Below are 22,029 nucleotides of genomic sequence, written 5' to 3'. Positions count from 1 at the left end.
TCACCACCTTCCGGAGACACCTGAAACCCCACCTCTTTCAGGAATACCTAGGATAGGATAAAGTAATCCTTCTCACCCCCCCCCCCCTTAAAAGATTTAGATGCACTATTGTAAAGTGGCTGTTCCACTGGATGTCTTAAGGTGAACGCACCAATTTGTAAGTCGCTCTGGATAAGAGCGTCTGCTAAATGACTTAAATGTAAATGTAAGACACAATGGCAGAATAAATTCAACCACACCTTTGTTTCATTACAAAACCAAAGAGCAACATCTGTCCGGATGAATGCGTAAAAATATATTGCATGTAACAGACATAATATGACATACAGCAAGGTCAAGCAAGTTAAATCTTCCGACATTTTCGGACTACTAAACAACCATTGCTTTATAACCAAGGCGAGTTACCAAGTTGCAAAGAAAACAGGCGCTGCTCCCACTATTCCAGCACCATTTCAACACCATCTCATCACCTAGTTTAATACAGTGACAACTAAAAGATACCAAAATCAATTTAGTCCAATCAACATAAGCTACATGATGTGGCTATCCATGGTAATGATTTATGTGTGTGTGAGACTCTACTTGCAGAAAAATGCAAATACCATCCTCATCTTTCATGTTGCCTAAACAGTCTATGACTCTGTGATACAAGCTTTTAGTTTTTGTTGTCCTAGGCTACCTGGCTAAAATGCTTGCTCGCTAGCCTAACTTCCCTTTCATGCGCAATGATGCACCAGGCCAGCTAGTTAGCATTAGCCTAACATTTCTACATCTAGCTACATGTTGAACTTACATCCTCTCAGGCCAGGGGCACAATGTATGAATTTATGGTTTGATCAGAATCACCATTATAATCATTGGCCAGTATGGAGAACTAAGTAATACCACCAAGTCCAAATCCCTATCTCCATCCATGACTAATTTAGGAAAGGGACAATTTTAGCTAGCTAGCTACCGGAGGATAATGACAACTTCTAATGTGATGTGATTGGTCTGAAACCAAATCCAAAATGGCTTCCCTTGGCATTCATGAATACACACCACTGAGGGACATGAGTGTATATGTATGGTCTGTGTGTTGTGTTCTGTTATACACAGGGTCTGAAATATTAGGCAGAGAAAGGACATGTGTGCACTGTGCTTATGAACACAACTTGAAGGTCTACAAAGAAGACAATGCAACACATCTATATTATAATACACTAAGCAGGGTCTACTCCTACAATTTTGCACAGATGTTCTTAAAAGAAGCGCATCATCCTGTTACATGGTACTGGTGACTTAATATTCCGCAATGTTTTGTATTATTTACCCAAAATGCTCATTGACTTGACATTCCAAATGACCATTAAATACAGCCCCGGGTGACTATTTATATCAAGCTTTATTGGGTTTGACAAAGATTTACATTTAAAAAATATAAATGGCGTTATGGCAATGCCATTATGACGCCATTTTGCTCCCAAGGCAAAGCCTGTAAAAGCATGGGTCCAGCCGCTCAGTGTGTATAACAATAATCATCCAACAGTAGGCTATTAAACTAACCTATTCTAAATTGATCACAGATCATGACATTTACCCGAAAGAATTTGTCTACATTTAGCCTACATACACTACTGTTCAAAAGTTGTGTCACTTAGAAATGGCCTTGTTTTTGAAAGAAAAGCACATTTTTTGCCCATTAAAATAATATTTATATTGATCAGAATTACAGTGTAGACATTGAGTTGCAAAGAAAAAGCCATATCTCAGACTGGCCAATAAAAAGAAAAGATTAAGATGGGCAAAAGAACACAGACACTGGACAGAGGAACTCTGCCTAGAAGGCCAGCATTCCGGAGTCGCCTCTTCACTGTTGACGTTGAGACTGGTGTTTTGCGGGTACTATTTAATGAAGCTGCCAGTTGAGAACTTGTGAGGCGTCCGTTTCTCAAACTAGACACTCTAATGTACTTGTCCTCTTGCTCAGTTGTGCACCGGGGCCTCCCACTCCTCTTTCTATTCTAGTTAGTCATTTCGCGCTGTTCTGTGAAGGAGTAGCACACAGCATTGTAAGAGATCTTCAGTTTCTTAGCAATTTCTCGCATTGGAATAGCCTTCATTTCTCAGAACAAGAATAGACTGACGAGTTTCAGAAGAAAGTTCTTTGTTTCTGGCCATTTTGAGCCTGTAATTGAACCCACAAATGCTGATGCTCCAGATACTCAACTAGTCTAAAGGACAGTTTTATTGCCTCTTTAATCAGAACAACAGTTTTCAGCTGTGCTAACAATTACAAAAGGGGTTTCTAATGATCAATTAGCCTTTTAAAATTATAAACTTGGATTAACTAACACAACGTGCCATTAGAACACAGGAGTGATGGTTGCTGATAATGGCCCTCTGTACGCCTATGTAGATATTCCAGCCGTTTCTAGTTACCATAGTCATTTACAACATTAACAATGTCTACACTGTATTTCTGATCAATTTGATGTGATTTTAATGGACAGAATATGCTTTGAATGGCTTCTGTTAATTTTCATAACCATTGTCATTAATTATATAATACTAATATTTATAATATCTCTTTTTTTAAAGATTTTCCATTCACCCTTGAGAGGATTCTGTTTCCTGCGTCAGTCATACTCAATGACAATTAATAATTGCGTAAGGACAAAAATTTGACCAAGTCTGCATATACCTTCCTGCCGCAGTCTTCTCTCATACCTTCCTGCCCCAGTCTTCTCTCATGTGGCATTTTCCAGAGCTCGAACATTCAAATACTTATTTGTCATTCAAAGAAACCTCAACCCAAGGTAAATTCCAAAGGAAATACATTACCCAAAATATTGTTTTGAAACATGCGCTGTAAAGCAGGTCTGTTGCAAGATTTGTGTTATGTTTGTGTGCCTGTTCATGGCAGGCACTTGGGTATCAGAAGCCACTACTGTAGTGGAATTCACAATGCTATAGGCCCTGTTACCTTACCACTGTAATGTACATTTTTTCCTGTGTAAGCCTACATATGAACAACTTTAAGAGAGCTATTAAAAAAAAAAAGAAGAGCAAACTCTTCATTTCCTGATGGTAATCTTTTCTGTGGCAAGGATTGTCAACAGGCCTACACATTTCAATAACTTAACAATACAATTGTTTTATAGACACAAAGCTCAGATTTGCTAGCAGTGCTTCACTGTCCTAAAAGACTAAATTCATTGATCAGAATTAAATAATTTTCTTATCGTCCGTAAGGACGGAGAGTAAGGTTTATAATACATGTATCAACTATTGCAGCTGGGTGCTCACCTCTAGAGCACAAATCCCGAAGGAGAAGATGTCAATGGCATAGTCATCCTCAGCCGCTAGACACAGAGAGAGAGAACATTTATTCTAAAATGACATGTATGATATCAACTGCCTAGTCACAGCGTCGTGGGAAACTCCGGAGTGAAACTGGCAACTAATAAAAGCATGAAGACCAGACATACAGTACATATACTGTATCAGAATCGAGGAATGCTCAGTAAAACACTCACAGCCGTATTCAGGAGAGAAGAAGTGCAGGTTCCTCTGCTCGTCTCGGTGTGCACGGACTTTACCATGAACACCGGCCTCCGGAAACACTGAGAGGACAAGACAGACAGCTAGAAAAATCAAATCCAGACCACACAGAATATTGTGACGTTCAGAGAATTAGATGTGCGGCACACTTATATGGTTCTTACCATTAACAAACAACCGGTGCCATACTGTGGATAGGAAAGAGCAGGGTAACCAGTATTAACTTCAGATGCATAGATAGAAGAACAATGATAATACATATTTGGGCAATTGTAGTACACACAATGCACAGTATAGGGGTTTGCTAGCATGCAATGCTAACTGTTACTGCTACCATTTATTCAGATGAAGCTCTCAAGTCACAATTGAACTGTTCCTAATGCATGTTACCACAGGGTTAGGTTCAGGTTATAGCTAGGTTAGGGTTAGGATTAGGTAGAAAGTCTGCGGTGTAAGACCTGAGCCAATCTTGATGAGGCCGTTGTGTTGGATGAAGATGGTGTCACAGGTCAGGTTGCCATGGATGATGGGCGGCTCACAGGAGTGCAGGTAACTGGGGGTAAATAAGATGGCAATTGAAGATCCATTCACTTGACTAAACACTTTGGCCCTGGAGAGCTGCTGGAACATGATCTGTAAAATCTGGTATGTTAGTGCTGGACTGGAACAAGAGTTAAAGACCCCAGTCCTGGATTAATAGTTCAGACTGCCATTGGATATAAATTGTGGGGATGAGAGAAAGAGAAAGTTATTGGTCTTACCTGAGGGCAGAGAGAATTTGGGTACACCATCTCTTCCAAGCCTGGAATGACAAAGTGAACAGCAGACTCTTAAAAAGTACAATATGGTTTAAGTATGCGGGAACAGTAAACTTACAGTTATGACTGCAACTACTGTTTCCTGGAGGGAAACGAGGTACAACACAGCTAGGGGAGTTGGCCCTCTACTGAATAACATTGGAATCGCGCCTGACAAGGATTCATCCTTTCAATTCAGTACCCCACTTCACTGAACTAGGCAGCATGGGTCCGAACAGGTGTTGTACCTTGTTTCCCTCCTTCAGGGAACAGTAGTTATAGTCATAATGGAACATTCTATTTCAGTCGGTCAACTCGGTACAACACAGCTATGGGGATATGAAATTCCAACCCGACAGGAAAACCTGTGGTACTTGGGTATTGTGCAATCTGCCTATCTGCCCTGCCTAATGACCTCATTCCCCAGTTGAAAGCACGATATGGGCTACACTGGGGGCAGTGACATCCAAGCGATAGAACTTCCCGCGCAGCCCAGTCAAAACTGTTCGCTGCTCTGGCCCCCCAATGGTGGAACAAACTCCCTCACGACGCCAGGACAGCGGAGTCAATCACCACCTTCCGGAGACACCTGAAACCCCACCTCTTTCAGGAATACCTAGGATAGGATAAAGTAATCCTTCTCACCCCCCCCCCCCCTTAAAAGATTTAGATGCACTATTGTAAAGTGGCTGTTCCACTGGATGTCTTAAGGTGAACGCACCAATTTGTAAGTCGCTCTGGATAAGAGCGTCTGCTAAATGACTTAAATGTAAATGTAAATGTAACTTCACAAAAGTGCGTGGTGATGCCCAAGTCACCACAGCACAAATATCTCCTACAGGCAACCCTTTAAACAACACCCCAGACGCCACCAGACCCCTGGTGTAGGTAATGATTGCCTTTTGCTGTCATATGACAGAGCAATAGCCTCCACAATCCATTGGGAGAGACGCTGCTTAGAAAGCCCACTACCACAAGCCGGATTACCAAAACAGACAGTTGGTCGCACAAACTGACACCCCTGGTTTGCTCAATATACCTGCGTAATGCCATTACCGGCCATAGGGCATGTAACTTTCGTTGCTCCTCAGAAGCAAACAGAGGAGGCAGATATGGGAAAAAGTTCAAAAAGCTACAGACCCGTAGGACATAGTCATGACCTTAGGGGTGAAGGCTGCATAAGGATGCAAGCAGGTTCGATCCAGGGCAGCATGAGCATGCACCCAGCCGAGACATACAAGACAACTCTTGTGAGTATCATTCAAAGACATGGTGAAACCGCATGACTGTGGGCAAGGTTGTGACCGGCTTAACAGACTATGTCGACTCGTTCGTGCCAGTCATTTTACTTACAACCAGGGTTGGGGAGTTACATGTAATCTGATTCCCAACAAAACTGAATCTGTTACGTTACTAGTGATCAGATTACAGATACGGTTGAAAAATGAAATGATTATATCTTCAGAAAGGATGGTTGGGAGAAAAAAATACACTGACACCTGTTTTCTCAATGATATTCAATTCAGCATTGAAAATAGGCGCAAGTTTAAGTTTGTTACACCTGAGCGAGTTTAACCACAAGTCAGAGACCACTATGATGATGACACCAAATGCGTTTGATGGATCCTTTTTTTGTCTTCTTCTAATGCCTTTTAAGAGGAAAGTAATCCAAAAGTAATGGAAACTAATCAGATTTTACGTTACTGCTTTTGGGTAATCCAAAAATGACGTTACTGGTTCAAATTTTGGAAAGGTAACTAGCAAATGTAATGGACTACATTTAAAAAGTAACCTAACCAACCCTGATTACAACAAGTTAGCGAGGCTAAACAGGCAGAATAATAAACAACAAATTGAAAGGAAATTCACAAAACTAGTTCCCAAACTTTAACAAACAATGTCCAGAAGGACGAGCGAGCCTGATAAATGTCACATTCCAATGTTTGTTTAAGAATTGCCTGTATTGTTCTGCTCAGCTCAAGGTGAAGAGCGGAAGAATTGAAGGAGTGAATCATGTTCATTGGCCTTGCCAAGCTTGATTCTAAATGTTCTTCAGTAGAGGGCGCTAGTGCACAAACTCCCCCATTGCTGTGTTGTAAGGCAGAGTGGGCTAAATTTAGCCATTTTTTACATTCAGCATCTCTCCGTCAAGGGAAATATAGTGTTCTTTATAACAAAGATATTTACATATATTTCAGGATGTTGTGTAATCCTGGAAATAATCAGAATTCATGTAAACATCACAGTTTTAAAAACATAACTTACCCCATACCCAGGGTAAATTTGTGCCAATTTGGGGACAAGCTGAGCAGCAGGATAGGGTAAGTTAATATTACCACTACCTTTTTAAAAACCACGTCTATTTTTATTTCCCAAACACAATTCAACACAACCACAATCGCTTTTTTGCCTTTAAATAATTGTAAGCATCTTTTAACACAGGCTTAACACCTAACAAACACTTAACATAGGCCAGGCCCTGTTGTTACCTCATATCCCAGCAACAATGCCTTGCATTACGCCTGGGAAGAAAACACTTCAATTTGCTCAACTTGCCATTGGCTCAACTTACCACATGGCCATTGGTTCAACTTCTTCCAAGCATTCTGTCTATATTAGCCCACACAGCTACAAGGATGCACTTTCAATCTAGGTTTAGGACTTCATATTGAAGCTTATAGAGACCCCAACTGATGTATTGAACAATCTTTAAATTATCTACTTTGGTTTAGATAAAAGCATCACGAAACCTCCAATATAATAAATACATTTGACTTGGTGAAAATCTATTTATTTGGACCTAACTTGCTTACCACTTTTTCTATACGGAGCTGACCGACAAATGGAACTACCAAAGTATAATCCTCTAATGTCTGATCAGGCACGTGCTCAGTAGGGCACAAGGTAGAAAAACGTTTTCAAACGGAGAATGTAAATCTGTGTTCTTATTGGACAGTTCAGGTAGTACCTCCCCGTTTCAAATGTTTTCTCCCTACTGAACACAACCCAACTCATGGTACTGTGGGAATCAACAAGTATGTCATTAACTGACTAGTGTCACAGATGTCAGAGGGTATTTCCCCTATGGGAGAGACACTGACCTTGACATTCATGGTCTTGTGGTTTTTCTTGGTTTTCTTGAGAAACTGCTTTAGGCTTCCTGAGGACATGTACTCTGTGATAAAGATGACCTGTCCAACAGATTAGCAGAAAGAGATACTATCAGTCTGCAGACCAACCCAAGAGATGAAGGGAGAGAAACATTTCCCGAGAGTGAATGAGAATCATCTATTATGAAAAAATATATAAACGCAACATGGAACAATTTCAAAGATTTTACTGAGTTAGAAGGAAATCAGTCAATTTAAATAAATTCATTAGGCCCTAATCTATGGATTTTACATGACTGGGCAGGGGTGCAGCCATGGCTGGACTGGGAGGGCATAGGCTCACCCACTTGGGAGCCAGGCCCAGCCAATCAGAATTCGTTTTTCTCCACAAAAGGGCTTTATTACAGACAGAAATGCTCCTCAGCACCCCTCTTTCCCTCCTCAGATGATCCCGCAGATGAAGAAGCCGGATGTGGAGGTCCTGGGCTGGCGTGGTCACACGTGGTCTGCGGTTGTGAGGCCGGTTGGACGTACTACCAAGTTCACTAAAAATGACGTTGGATGCGGCTTATGGTAGAGAAATTAACATTAAATTTTCTGGCAACAGCTCTGGTGGATATTCCTGCAGTCAGCATGCCAATTGCACGCTCCGTCAAAACTGTGTTGTATGACAAAACTGCACATTTTAGAGTGGCCTTTTATTGTCCCCAGTGTAACAGTATAGCTTCCGTCCCTCTCCTTGCCCCTACCCGGGCTCGAACCAGGGACCCTCTGCACACATCGACAACAGCCACCCTCGAAGCATCGTTATCCATTGCTCCACAAAAGCTGCGGCCCTTGCAGAGCAAGGGAAACAACTACTTCAAGGTCTCAGAGCAAGTGACATCACCGATTGAAATGCTATTAGCGTGCACCCCGCTAACTAGCTAGCCATTTCACACCAGTTACACCAGCACAAGATGCACCTGTGTAATGATCATGCTGTTTCATCAGCTTCTTGATATGCCACACCGGTCAGGATTATCTTGGAAAATGAGAAATCCTCACTAACAGGGATGTAAACACATTTATGCACAACATTTGAGAGAAATAAGATTTTTGTGAGTATGGAACATTTCTGGGATCTTTTATTTCAGCACATGAAACATGGGACCAACACTTTTATATGTTGCGTTTATGTCTTTGTTCAGTATAGATAGCAGACATACCCGAGCTTGACTCTCTCTCATGTCCAGCCAGTACTTATGGAACTTCACTATATTTGGGTGCTCAACTTGCATCAGGTTCTCAAACATCTCCTTTATCTTTTCCTGAAAAACAGATGGGGTGGAGAGAGATTTGAGTACATACACTACCAGTCAAAAGTTTGGACACACCTACTCATTCAAGGGTTTTTATTTATTTTGTATTATTTTCTACATTGTAGATTAATAGTGAAGACATCAAAACTATGAAATAACACATATGGAATCATGTAGTAACCAAAAAAGTGTTGAACAAATCAAAATATATTTTATATTTGAGATTCTTCAAAGTAGCCTCCCTTTGCCTTGATGACAGCTTTGCACACTCTTGGCATTCTCTCAACCAGCTTCATGAGTCACCTGGACGGCATTTCAATTAACAGATGTGCCTTGTTAAAAGTTCATTTGTGGAATTTCTTTCCTTCTTAATGTGTTTGAGCCAATCAGTTGTGTTGTAACAAGGTAGGGGTGGTATACAGAAGATAGCCTTACTTGGTAAAAGACCAAGTCCATATTATGACAAGAACAGTTCAAATAAGCAAAGCGAAATGACAGTCCATCATTACCTTAAGACATGAAGGTCAGTCAATAAGGAGAATTAAGAACTTTTAACAAGGCAGTCGCAAAAACAATCAAGCACTATGATGAAACTGGCTCTCATGAGGACCGCCACAGGAAAAAAAGACCCAGAGTTACCTCCTCTTCAGACGATATGTTCATTAGAGTTACCAGCCTCAGAAATTGCAACCCAAATAAATGCTTAATAGTTCAAGTAACAGACACATTTCGACATCAACTGTTCAGAAGAGACAGCGTGAATCAGGCCTTCATGGCCGAATTGCTGCAAAGAAACCACTACTAAAGGACACCAATAAGAAGGGACTTGCTTGGGCCAAGAAACACAAGAAATGGACATTAGACCAGTGGAAATCTGTCCTTTGGTCTGATGAGTCCAAATTTGAGATTTTTGATTCCAACTACTGTGTCTTTGTGACGCAGAGTAGGTGAATGGATGACCTCCACATGTGTGGTTCCCACCGTGAAGCATGGAGGAGGAGGTGTGATGGTGTTGGGGTCCTTTGCTGGTGACACTGTCCGTGATTTATTTAGAATTCAAGGCACACTTAACCAGCATGGCTACCACAGCATTCTGCAGCTATACGTCATCCCATCTGGTTTGTGCAAAGTGGGACTGTCATTTGTTTTTCAATGGGAGAATGACCCAACACACCTCAAGGCTGTGTAAGGACTATTTGACAAAGAAGGTGAGTGATGGGGTGCTGCATCAGATGACCTGGCCTCCACAATCCCCCAACCTCAGCCCAATTGAGATGGTTTGGGATGAGTTGGACCACAGTCTGAAGGAAAAGCAGCCAACAAGTGCTCAGCATATGTGCAAACTCCTTCAAGACTGTTGGAAAAGCATTCCAGGTGAAGCTGGTTGAGAGAATGCCAAGAGAGTGCAAAGTTGTCATCAAGGCAAAGGGTGGCTACTTTGAAGAATCTCAAATCTCAAATATATTTTGATTGATTTAATACTACATGATTCCATATGTGTTATTTAATAGTTTTGATGTCTTCTCTATTATTCTACAATGTAGAAAATAGTTTAAAAAAGGTGTGTCCAAGCTTTTGACTGGTACTGTATGTACAGTAATAGATGGTTTGCCAAAATATGCACTTATAATTCATTGACTTCTACTTCCATTGGTGAGCTTTCTCTGGAGAATGAAAGTACATATAATGGAACCAGAGGAGGCTGGTGGGAGGAGCTATGGGAGGACAGGCTCATTGTAATGGCTGGAATGAAATAAATGGAACGGTATCAAACTCATCGAACTATGGAAACCATGTTTGACCCCGTTCCATTGATTCAGCCATTACAATGAGCTCATCCTCCCATAGCCCCTCCCACCAGCCTCCTCTGAATGGAACATATAGCCATTGACAATCGAAACCTTGTCTGCATCCCAATTGGCACCCTATGCCCCATATAGTGTCCTATGAACCCTTGTCAAAAGTAGTGCACTATATAGGGAATAGGGTGCACAGCTTCTGTCTTACGTACCTCCTGTGCCTTGAAGACCTTCCTGTCATTGAAGAGCACCTCATTCCACACCACCTCCACTCCCTCCTCTGTGTCCATGGCCAGTGAAGCACTCTCAACACCTGGGACATTACCTTGACTGATCTACAGGGGAGACAAACACACACGAGCGATCTCACAAGCACTGCATATGCAATAACTGAGGAGGAACAAGCATAAATATAGCATGTGTCTTGTTCCAGACATAATTTACTACATGTAGCCATTATCGTGAATCATTTAGATGTTTCGGAGCCAGCCATGCTCTCTATGGCTGCAAAACATCACAGGAGATTTAGAATGACCCTGCATGGGGAGGATTGCCAGCCGTTTTGCAAAGCTGTGCATCCCCATTTTAAATCCTGAATGGATACCGGTTTTCATTCATTAAATGGGCAGATATGGATCTTATGTAAACAAAAATTCTATAGCACTGATGTCCCATAACGTCTGACTGCTAAAAAACCTGCTGCCCCGACCATCTGTGTCATGATGACGCAAAAAGACAAGGGGAGCGAGACAAGGGGGAGGGGGGATGGGGGATGGGACTGAGAACAAAAGAGAGATTGGGAGAGAGGGGATGAGAGAGAAATTGGGAGTGGGGGTGAGCAATAGAATGTGAGAAAGAAGGACAAAGCCAAATAGAGAGAAAAAGATTTGGGCGAGGGAGCCGACTGCCAGGGGCATGTGGTGCTATCAGACTTATGAGGACACTGAGTCAGGGAAAAGGCCAGACTGACTCCGAGCGGAGCAGCAGCACTGTTTGTATCTGTGTTCCAGAGCCTGGCAGAGCAGACAGAGACAGACAAGCCCTGGGCTCCCATTCCTTCCACCTCAGATGAACAGTGAGTATGCATTAACACAGCACAGATGACTGCTCAGCACAGAATACAGCCAGCAAGAGAATAGTCAGTCACACATTGCAGCTCAAAGCTAAGCACACGAGATAGCTTATCCCAATCCCTTCTCCCCTGATGTACAGCAGCAAAAGTAAGGCCCAGAGTGGTCGAACCTGTTCTTGACAGATACAGGAGGGCTGCCCTTCCTGTCTCTATAGAGTCAGAAAAATGTTGAACAGTACAAAGATCAGCTGTTACCGTGAAACCCTTAGAAAACCTGACAGGTTCAACGGCTACACATCTACTGCAGTATTCAATTGTACGATGCACCCAAACCCATTCCACTTGTTAATACCCGGAAGTCTCTTAATGATCCTGAGCAATAGGATGTGAGAGAGAAGGGCAGAGCCAAAGAGAGAGAGAAAGATTTGGGCGAGGGAGTCGACTGCCAGGGGCATGTGGTGCTACCAGACTTGAGGACACTGAGTCAGGGAAAAGAACGGAGTAGCAGCAACACTGTTTGTGTCTGTGTTTGTGTCTGTGTTCCTGTGTTCCAGAGCAGCACTGATCTTTTACAGGATATGCTGTGTTATGCCTCGTGTAAGATTTACATTAAACTTAATAGCATTTACAGAATCGGCATAAGCCATACTTGATTATCACCTCTTCTCAAGCCACCCTGTACAGGAGGAAAATAGTCCTGCTGCAGGAGGATTTGAATGGCTGAAGAAATATTTGGAATCGGCGCAAGTTGGCAGCTGAAAGTGGTGTTTGCATACAATGCAGTACCATACCTAGAAATAAGTTTTGTCCAAATCGGATTTTAGGTACTATATATTAATTGACTATTATAGGAATCCTATTAATTCAAATGGCCAATTTGGGTGCAATCAATTAGCTTCATTTCTCAGAGATCACATTTTATTTCAATAAAATAATGTTGTGGGAATGCACATTTTCTGTTCCTAACAGAAACAATTTCAGAACAATCTTTTTCTTGTGCTTTTTGAGGTGGAATGCCCCAGTCTGTGCTCGTCAGCAAAACATGATAGGCTTGTATAATATAATGATCACAAAGGATAATGACAATATAGGCTAGGTCTAACAATATGCCATTTAGCAGTGGGAGGTTTTTAACATTAACACATGGGTGTGGCAAAGTGCCAGATTCTTGAATAATAATGACCAAAACATTGTCGTTTGATTAAAGAGACAGGTTTGGCGCAAATGGTGAAATTAGCTGTTCAACAAACTGTTAAATTAGCTGTCAGCTGATGGCACAAATCTGCTCAGTCATGGAAACAAAAAGTAATCTATCGGTTTTCTTTGGACACTGTTAACAACCCTCCAGACCTCCTTCCGTGGCCTCCAACTGCTCTTAAATACAAGTAAAACTAAATGCATGCTTTTCTACCGATCACTGCCTGCACCTGCCCGCCCGTCCAGCATCACTACTCTGGACGGTTCTGACTTAGAATATGTGGACAACTACAAATACCTAGGTGTCTGGTTAGACTGTAAACTCTCCTTCCAGACCCACATCAAACATCTCCAATCCAAAGTTAAATCTAGAATTGGCTTCCTATTTCGCAACAAAGCATCCTTCACTCATGCTGCCAAACATAGCCTCGTAAAACTGACCATCATTCCGATCCTCGACTTCGGCGATGTCATCTACAAAATAGCCTCCAATACCCAGTCTATCACAGTGCCATCCGTTTTGTCACCAAAGCCCCATATACTACCCCCCACTGCGACCTGTACGCTCTCGTTGGCTGGCCCTCGCTTCATACTCGCCGCCAAACCCACTGGCTCCAGGTCATCTACAAGACCCTGCTAGGTAAAGTCCCCCCTTATCTCAGCTTGCTGGTCACCATAGCAGCACCCACCTGTAGCACGCGCTACAGCAGGTATAGCTCTCTGGTCACCCCCAAAAGCAATTCCTCTTTTGGCCGCCTCTCCTTCCAGTTCTCTGCTGCCAATAAATGGAACGATCTACAAAAATCTCTGGAACTGGAAACACTTTTCTCCCTCACTAGCTTTAAGCACCAGCTGTCAGAGCAGCTCACATATTACTGCACCTGTACATAGCCCATCTATAATTTAGCCCAAACAACTACCTCTTCCCCTACTGTATTTATTTATTTATTTTGCTCCTTTACACCCCATTATTTATATTTCTACTTTGCACATTCTTCCACTGCAAATCTACCATTCCAGTGTTTTACTTGTTATATTGTATTTACTTCGCCACCATGGCCTTTTTTTGCCTTTACCTCCCTTCTCACCTCATTTGCTCACATTCTATATAGACTTATTTTTCTATCGTGTTATTGACTGTATGTTTGTTTTACTCCATGTGTAACTCTGTGTTGTTGTTCGTGTCGAACTGCATTCCTTTATCTTGGCCAGGTCGCAGTTGTAAATGAGAACTTGTTCTCAACTTGCCAACCTTGTTAAATAAAGGTGAAATAAAAAATAAATAAATAAGCTTTCAAGTTATAATTGAATTTACTATTAATATCTTAAATAGTAATTACGTAGTAGTAGTAGCAGCACAGTAGACATTTCCATAGGCACCTTCATGAAATGCAAGAGCTTACACATACTGTAGTTATAAACACATTTAAAATGGCCTCTTTCACCACGGTGTTACCACATTGTTAATCAACAAGCCCACACCCAATCCACAGACCCACCCTGCTGTGCCCACTGCCATAAATATACAGCCCAGATGACTGCAGCCTGCCACATTGGCATCCTCCCAGGCTGCTTTGGCCCATACTCTGCCCACCTAGCGCTGCGTTCTACCCAAGGTGCGTAGGCGATTGGCATTGGCACATGATGACTTGACCGCATAGGCCTTACGTGAGGTCGCAACACAGTGTTGACCGCACAAGATGCTTTTAATATCACTGCTATGTCTGTAGAGAAAACCAATATCTGGGGTATACACAGTATACAGCCTATCAATTTCATAGTTAAAATGTTCTTGTTAACACGGTTTGCTTTATCTATTACACAACTGAACCTGCAGTGTGGTTCCAATACTCTCCAACTTGAAGTACGGAGAGCCCTAGTCTAAAGGGGCTGTAGGGAGATTACATTATAAATAAGAGCGAAGTAAGAACACAATGCTCTGACATAGTGGAACTAATGGGGCGGCTGGCTGGCTGGGGATTCCATGGTCTTTGAGCTACTATAAAGCATGTCTACTGGGGCTACACAGGGACTCATGTTTGGATGCTGTTGTTTATTTTCCCTCTGTTACGAAACAGTTAGCCCCCTGTGCTTGAGTGTGCTCCTGGGGGTGTTTGTTGGGGTGGTGGAGTTTGGTGCTCAATCATGGTAGGGTGAAACTAGTAAACAGGCTGTGATTGGTTGCTGAAGGGAGGTGGGTTAAGGTTGGGGAAAAAGTTGTTGGGTTCAGGTAAAAAAAAAAAAACATTAATGTTGATGTTTTGGTGTTAAAAAAATATGATCAGATAATGATAATAATTTCAGTAAATCTGTCTGTTGTTTGTAAAGTCTATTTAGTCCGATAGATATGGGCAATTCACAGTAACATGATGACACTGAGACTATGATTTTCCACTTTAAAAGTATGTCAAACAAAAAACATTGATTGCAAATTTAAACAAACCATACAACTCTGTGCACAATGACTACTTTAAAAAATTTAAACAGAAAATGTTTGTCGGTTACGACGCCATACTGCAGTCAGGTCAAGACCCTGGAGAGGACGACACACAGATGAGCTTCCCTGAGACGGTTTCTGACAGTTTGTGCAGAAATGATTTGGTTGTGCAAACCAAAAGTTTCATCAGCTGTCCAGGATGTCTGGTCTCAGACGATCCCGCAGGTGAAGCAGGATGTGGAGGTTCTCTAATACGACGTGGAAGGTGGCTTACTGTAGAGAAATGAACATTAAATTCAGCAACAGTGCTGGTGGACATTACTGCAGTCAGCATGCCAATTACACGCTCCCTCAATACTTTGAGACATCTGTGGCATTCCCATGGTAGCCAATTCAGTTGCAATTATTCTGTTACAGATTTTGGGGTCATTCTGTTACTGATTTGGTAACAGAATGATGTGTTTAATCACATAATATATCATAAACCAAATTGTTATCAGTAAAACACTAACTAATTGGTAGGTCTACCTTTACTTGTAACTTCTGTGAACTTTCATTAACCTTCCTCATGAGGGATTTAAATTTGAAAATATCTTCAAGATATGTGGGTTTTTGGTAACAGAATGACACTAGGCATTATTTCTTAACTTACAGAAGGCACATCATTTCAACAAAATGAAATATAAATGTTGATATTAGTTGGCAGGGGTCTTAATATTTGTCACGCCCTGGTCGAAGTATTTTGTGTTTATCTTCATGTTTGGGTCAGGCCAGGGTGTGGCATGGGGTTTTTGTATTGTGGTGTGTTTTGTCTTGGGGTTTTGGTATGTATTGGGATTGTAGCTAGTGGGGCGATCTAGCAAAGTCTATGGCTGTCTGGAGTGGTTCTCAATCAGAGGCAGGTGTTTATCGTTGTCTCTGATTGGGAACCATATTTAGGCAGCCATATTCTTTGAGTGTTTTGTGGGTGATTGTCCTTAGTGTCTTGATGTCCTTGTTCTGTGTTAGTTGACACAAGTATAGGCTGTTTCGGTTTTCATTACGTTTATTGTTTTGTAGTGTTTGTGTTTAGTGTGTTTTTTCATTAAACATGAGTCGTAATCTACACGCCACATTTTGGTCCGATCCTTGCTACACCTCTTCGTCAGAGGAGGAGATAGTAGAAAACCGTTACAATATTAGTGTTTTTATGTATTTCTAATACCTTTTAAGACTTTTTCTGGTAGATGGTTTCTAAGCCCTTTTCCGTCTGTTTGACCAGAAATCAAAACCTTTGTTTATTACAAATGTTTGGGATGGAGAATGGTAGAAACATTTATATATACCGTCATTTCTCACAAATATAGACTCTTAGCTTTCATTTGACACCAAATTTGATATGCTCCTATGAACTTCACATGTTAATGCTCATGGGGCTTTTTACATGGAAATACCCATATTCAAAATGCTTGTTTATTTATTTATTTTTGTCATTTAGGAAACGACTTATCCAGAGCGACTTACAGGTACAATTAGGGTTATACGCCTTGCTCAAAGGAACATCGACAGATTTTTCACCTAGTAACTCTTGGACTTGAACCTTAACTACTATGCTATCTGCCGCCCTATTTACATTCACTGTACCAGTCCATTTCCTAATACTAATAAACAAGTAAACTAGTCAGATTCTAATATAACTCAAAGCTATCTAAAATGTATGTCAAACAAATGTAATGATCAACAGTAAGCTGATTTAAAAAATTATGTTGTTGAATCCATAAGCAGTCAGCCACAGGTAATCCACAGACAGTCAGCCACAATCCTCTGGCCGGGGGCGCAACCTAGGCTGCAGGAGGGGGGGTGAGAATGGGGTCAAAAATGCATACTAAGCATTTCACACCAACTCCGGATACACTTATAGTAGGCATAAATTGGCTTGTGGATGTCCATCTCTGGCTCTGCTCCAAACCCTAACTGGAGGAAACCAGGGCTGAGTCGCAAATGGCACTCTATAGCCTATAGTGCACACTTTTGACCAGAGCTCTATGGGACCTGGTCAAAAGTAGTGCACTATAAAGGGAATAGTTTGCCATTTGGGAGACAGCACAAATGACTGAAGATCTGATCTCAGGCCTCCCTGGAAATAACCTGATTATAGATACACTGCCGGGAAACCCAACACTAGAGACAGCACCACTACACACTAGAGGTCGATCGATTATGATTTTTCAATGCTGATACAGACTATTGGAGGACAAAAAAAGCCGATACCGATTGAATCGGACAATTTTTTAAATTGATTTTTAATAATGACAATTACAACAATACTGAATGAACACTTATTTAACTTAATATAATACATCAATAAAGCATCAATTTAGCATAAAATAATGAAACATGTTCAATTTGGTTTAAATAATGCAAAAAACAAAGTGTTGGAGAAGAAAGTAAAAGTCTTCAATATTCCCAGATAAGAAGTTTGAGTTAGTATAGGAATTATAGGACTATTCCTCTCTATACCATTTGTATTTCATTAACCTTTGACTATTGGATGTTCTTACAGGCACTTTAGTATTGCCAGTGTAACAGTATAGCTTCCGTCCCTCTCCTCGCTCCTAGCTGGGCTCGAACCAGAAACACATCGACAACAGCCACCCTCGAAGCAGCGTTACCCATGCAGAGCAAGGGGAACAACTACTCCAAGTCTCAGAGCGAGTGACGTTTGAAACGCTATTAGCGCGCACCCTGCTAACTAGCTAGCCATTTCACATCGGTTACACCAGCCTAATCTCGGGAGTTGATAGGCTTGAAGTCATAAACAGCTCAATGCTTGAAGCACAGCGAAGAACTGCTGGCAAAACGCACTAAAGTGCTGTTTGAATGAATGTTTACGAGCCTGCTGGTGCCTACCATCGCTCAGTCAGACTGCTCCATCAAATCATAGACTTAGTTATAACATAATAACACACAGAAATACGAGCCTTAGGTCAATAATATGGTCAAATCCGGAAACTATCATCTCGAAAACAAGACGTTTATTCTTTCAATGAAATACGGAACCGTTCCGTACTCTATTTAACGGGTGGCATCCATAAGTCTAAATATTGCTGTTACATTGCACAACCTTCAATGTTATGTCATAATTACGAAAAACCCTGCAAATTAGGCGGCCCAAACTGTTGCATATACACTGACTCTGCGTGCAATGAACGCAAGAGAAGTGACACAATTTCACCTGGTTAATATTGCCTGCTAACCTGGATTTCTTTTAGCTAAATATGCAGGTTTAAAAATATATACTTCTGTGTATTGATTTTAAGAAAGGCATTGATGTTCATGGTTAGGTACACATTGGAGCAATGATACACATCAATTATATGCAACGCAGGACACGCTAGATAAACTAGTAATATCATCAACCATGTGTAGTTAACTAGTGATTATGATTGATTGTTTTTTTATAAGATAAGTTTCATGCTAGCTAGCAACTTACCTTGGCTTACTGCATTCGCATAACAGGCAGTCTCCTTGTGGAGTGCAACGAGAGGCAGGTGGTTATAGCGTTGGACTAGTTAACTGTAAGGTTGCAGGATTGGATCCTCCGAGCTGACAAGGTGAAAATCTGTCGTTCTGCCCCTGAATGAGGCAGTTAACCCACCGTTCCTAGGTCATTGAAAATAAGTGTGTTCTTAACTGACTTGCCTAGTTAAATAAAGATTAAATAAAGGTGTAAAAAAATTATGTTAAAAAAATAATAATAAATCGGCCAAATCGGTGTCCAAAAATACAGATTTCCGATTGTAATGAAAAGTTGAAATCGGCCCTAATTAATCGGCCATTCCGATTAATCGGTCGACCTCTACTTGTAACCCTGGTACTTGAAGAAGTACAACACACTGGACACAGCAGACAAAGAGAGAAGAGTAATCACGCTTTCATGGATCACAAATGGGAGGGGGGGAGTATTCCATACATTTTCATGGAACAGAAGACATTAAATATTTTTCAGAGCTTTTGTAGGACCGGTAAAGCCCATGTTGTTACAATTAAAATCTGTAGACAAATCTTTTCATTGTTGATGTAAGCACATTTGAAGTTGTGTGTTTTTAAATGGTTGAATTAAGTGGCTCTATACTGTCAACGTCTCCCAAATCCCCAAATTGTTTTGTGTTTGGGAAATGATGAGGAATCTTGCCGTCTCCACTTCCCACTCAAGCTCGCAGGAGCAAAGGCAACATCAACAAGGCTTCCCAGTGTGTTTTGATTGTATGGTGTCCAACAACTCTGTGTTATGGTACAGCTTTGTGTCTACTGACTCAGGGCTTAAGATCTTTCATCTAGCCTTGCTCTCGTACATTCCATCCTTGACATGGCCTTCAAGAAAATGATCAGGTGAAACTTGAGAGATTGTCTATCTATGGATGAAGTTGACAGGGACAGAGTATTCTATTTGGACAGGTTTAAAAATCCAATGGCCAGCCGTGCTGCCCTGTTCTGAGCCAACTGCAATTTCCGTAAATCCCTCTGTGTGGCACCTGACCACACAACTGAACAGTAGGGTCGGTACAGTACTTTAGTGAGGATCAGTACAGTACTTAGTCGGGTTTCTTCCAATCTAGGGGGTGCTGTGTAGCCTGATAAGAGGTCATCCACCTGCTCAATTCATATCAGCATCTCAAAACAATGAGGTGAAGGGAATGTGTGTTTAAAAATGCATTATCCATTAACAATTGTTTGTTGAAAAGATTAAAGGGAGTGTCACGCCCTGGTCTTAGTATTTTGTGTTTTCTTTATTAATTTGGTCAGGCCAGGGTGTGACATGGGTTAATTATGTGGTGTGTTTTGTCTTGTTTTTTTTTGTAGGTATTGGGATTGTGGTATAGTGGGGTTATCTGGAAAAGTCTATGGTTGTCTGGAGTGGTTCTCAATCAGAGGCAGGTGTGTATCGTTGTCTCTGATTGGGAACCATATTTAGGCAGCCATATTCTTTGAGTGTTTCGTGGGTGATTGTTCCTGTCTCTGTGTTAGTTTGCACCAGTATAGGCTGTTTAGGTTTTCACGTTACGTTTATTGTTTTGTATTGTTCATGTTTATATTTTATTAAACATGTATCAAAATAACCACGCTGCATTTTGGTCCGCCTCTCTTTCACCGCAAGAAAACCTTAACAGGGAGAGCTATATTTCAAACTGATTTCTGAGTTGCTCGGTCAAGCAATATGGAATCTATGCTCAGTTGGGGATGGTTATATAAAAATGTATATTGACAAAGTATAAACTGTTTAATTTTGTAAAGAAAAATGTTAAATAAATCAATAGCCTGGTTAACTTTACCAAGTTGCAGGACATTTTAGCCCAAAACCTGTTTGCCCCTGCCAGGAGGCTTCCAGCTAGACAATAACCCCAAGCACACATCAAAATACACAAATAAATGGTTAATTGACCACAATATCAACATGTTGCAATGGCCATCTCAGTCTCCGGACTTGAACCCCATTGAAAACATGTGGTTTGAATTGAAGAGGGCAGTCCATAAGAGTCTCAGACTCCAGACTTGAACCCCATTGAAAACATGTGGTTTGAATTGAAGAGGGCAGTCCATACGCACAGACGAAGGATATCAAAGATCTGGAAAGATTCTGTCTGGAAGAATGGTCAAAGATTCCTCCCAATGTGTTCTCCAATCTCATAAAACATCTTATAAAAAGGCTCAGACTCATTATCCTCGCAACGGTGCTGGAGTACTAAAACCAGGGGTGCCAATAATCTTAACCCATATTTTGTTATTTATTACTTCAGCAATTGTATTATTATAAAATAATATAATTGTTTTGAGCATGGAACATAGCTCAGTATTTGTATTGTTTATTTTATACAGTCTTCTTTGCTCATCTTTACCAAGGGTGCCAATAATTATGGACCCCACTGTATATCAAATGATATACAGCTTCTTTCACACATTCTACAACTTCAATGAGCACGACTCCAATAAGCACATAATTAATACATCATGCATTAGAGCTTTATGAAGACCAATGTGACTTTCATGCTCTGAGAGGCCAGGTACAACGCAATATTATGGAGATCATGTTCACTGCATACCACTTTTAGCGGCATTTGCCAATCACCACTTAAAGTGCTGAACTAGATCTCCAATGCAGGCAACAACACTAAATCAAATGGGTGTTTATGCCTTCCAAGACCGTAAACTTTCATGAGAGAACCAGAAGCAGGGCCTTTATGATTATTACATTTGGGTGGAAATCAGACACTGCTCTGCAGTTGGAGCCCTTTCAGGCTAAATATATTCATTTGCACCTTGTCAATGCTGGCAGCAGCCAATTAAAATTGGAATAAAATATAAAAATGGCAGGTTTACAAAACAAAGATGAATTGCTCAGAAATGTGTTATTATTTATGAACACAAACAGTCAAATTCCAGAAAGAATGGTTAGAACTGGGTGAGACTTCTACACGGCCCAGTCAGTCGATCGGTACGGCAGCCAGGCTAATGGGCTAATGGGATGAGTGCTTGCTTTGACCTGAATCTGGCACCTGTCCCACTACTTAAAAACATCTGAGATTTACTTTGTTCCCGGAGAGGCTTATTAGAGCCTGGCAAAGTCCACCCATGTATGCAAGTTCTCCATAAAGAGGGGTAATTGCTGCCCACTGGATTATCCAATTCATGTTTGTAAAATCACACTTATTGCCTGTTTAAAAAGGCCACTACAGAGGAGGAGGAGGGGGAGGAGGAACAACAGGTTCTGAGTCTGAACCCCTTGCAAAACCTCA

The 22,029-nt window shown here is 41.3% G+C and overlaps 1 protein-coding gene across 2 annotated transcripts in view; it reads right to left on the bottom strand.

The window, feature by feature from the left end:
- LOC115105188 (nuclear receptor-binding protein 2-like) overlaps positions 1–22,029 on the bottom strand; it is a 74,379-nt gene that overhangs the window by 10,609 nt on the left and 41,741 nt on the right. Inside the window, exons 2-9 of one of the 2 annotated variants that reach the window (XM_029626898.2) lie at positions 10,763–10,885; positions 8,659–8,760; positions 7,442–7,531; positions 4,305–4,345; positions 4,002–4,096; positions 3,708–3,731; positions 3,519–3,626; positions 3,289–3,344 (exon numbers count right to left, since the gene is read on the bottom strand). In XM_029626898.2, coding sequence (XP_029482758.1) covers positions 3,289–3,344; positions 3,519–3,626; positions 3,708–3,731; positions 4,002–4,096; positions 4,305–4,345; positions 7,442–7,531; positions 8,659–8,760; positions 10,763–10,885 — 639 coding nt within the window. The remainder of the gene's footprint in view (positions 1–3,288; positions 3,345–3,518; positions 3,627–3,707; positions 3,732–4,001; positions 4,097–4,304; positions 4,346–7,441; positions 7,532–8,658; positions 8,761–10,762; positions 10,886–22,029) is intronic. The other variant, XM_029626899.2, reaches the window with a different exon arrangement.

This window comes from Oncorhynchus nerka, linkage group LG22 (assembly GCF_034236695.1).
Source record: "Oncorhynchus nerka isolate Pitt River linkage group LG22, Oner_Uvic_2.0, whole genome shotgun sequence".
NCBI classification, from domain to species: Eukaryota; Metazoa; Chordata; class Actinopteri; order Salmoniformes; family Salmonidae; genus Oncorhynchus; species Oncorhynchus nerka.
The sequence above is the reverse complement of the archived record's forward strand: the minus strand, read 5'-3'. Positions and strand labels throughout refer to the sequence as shown.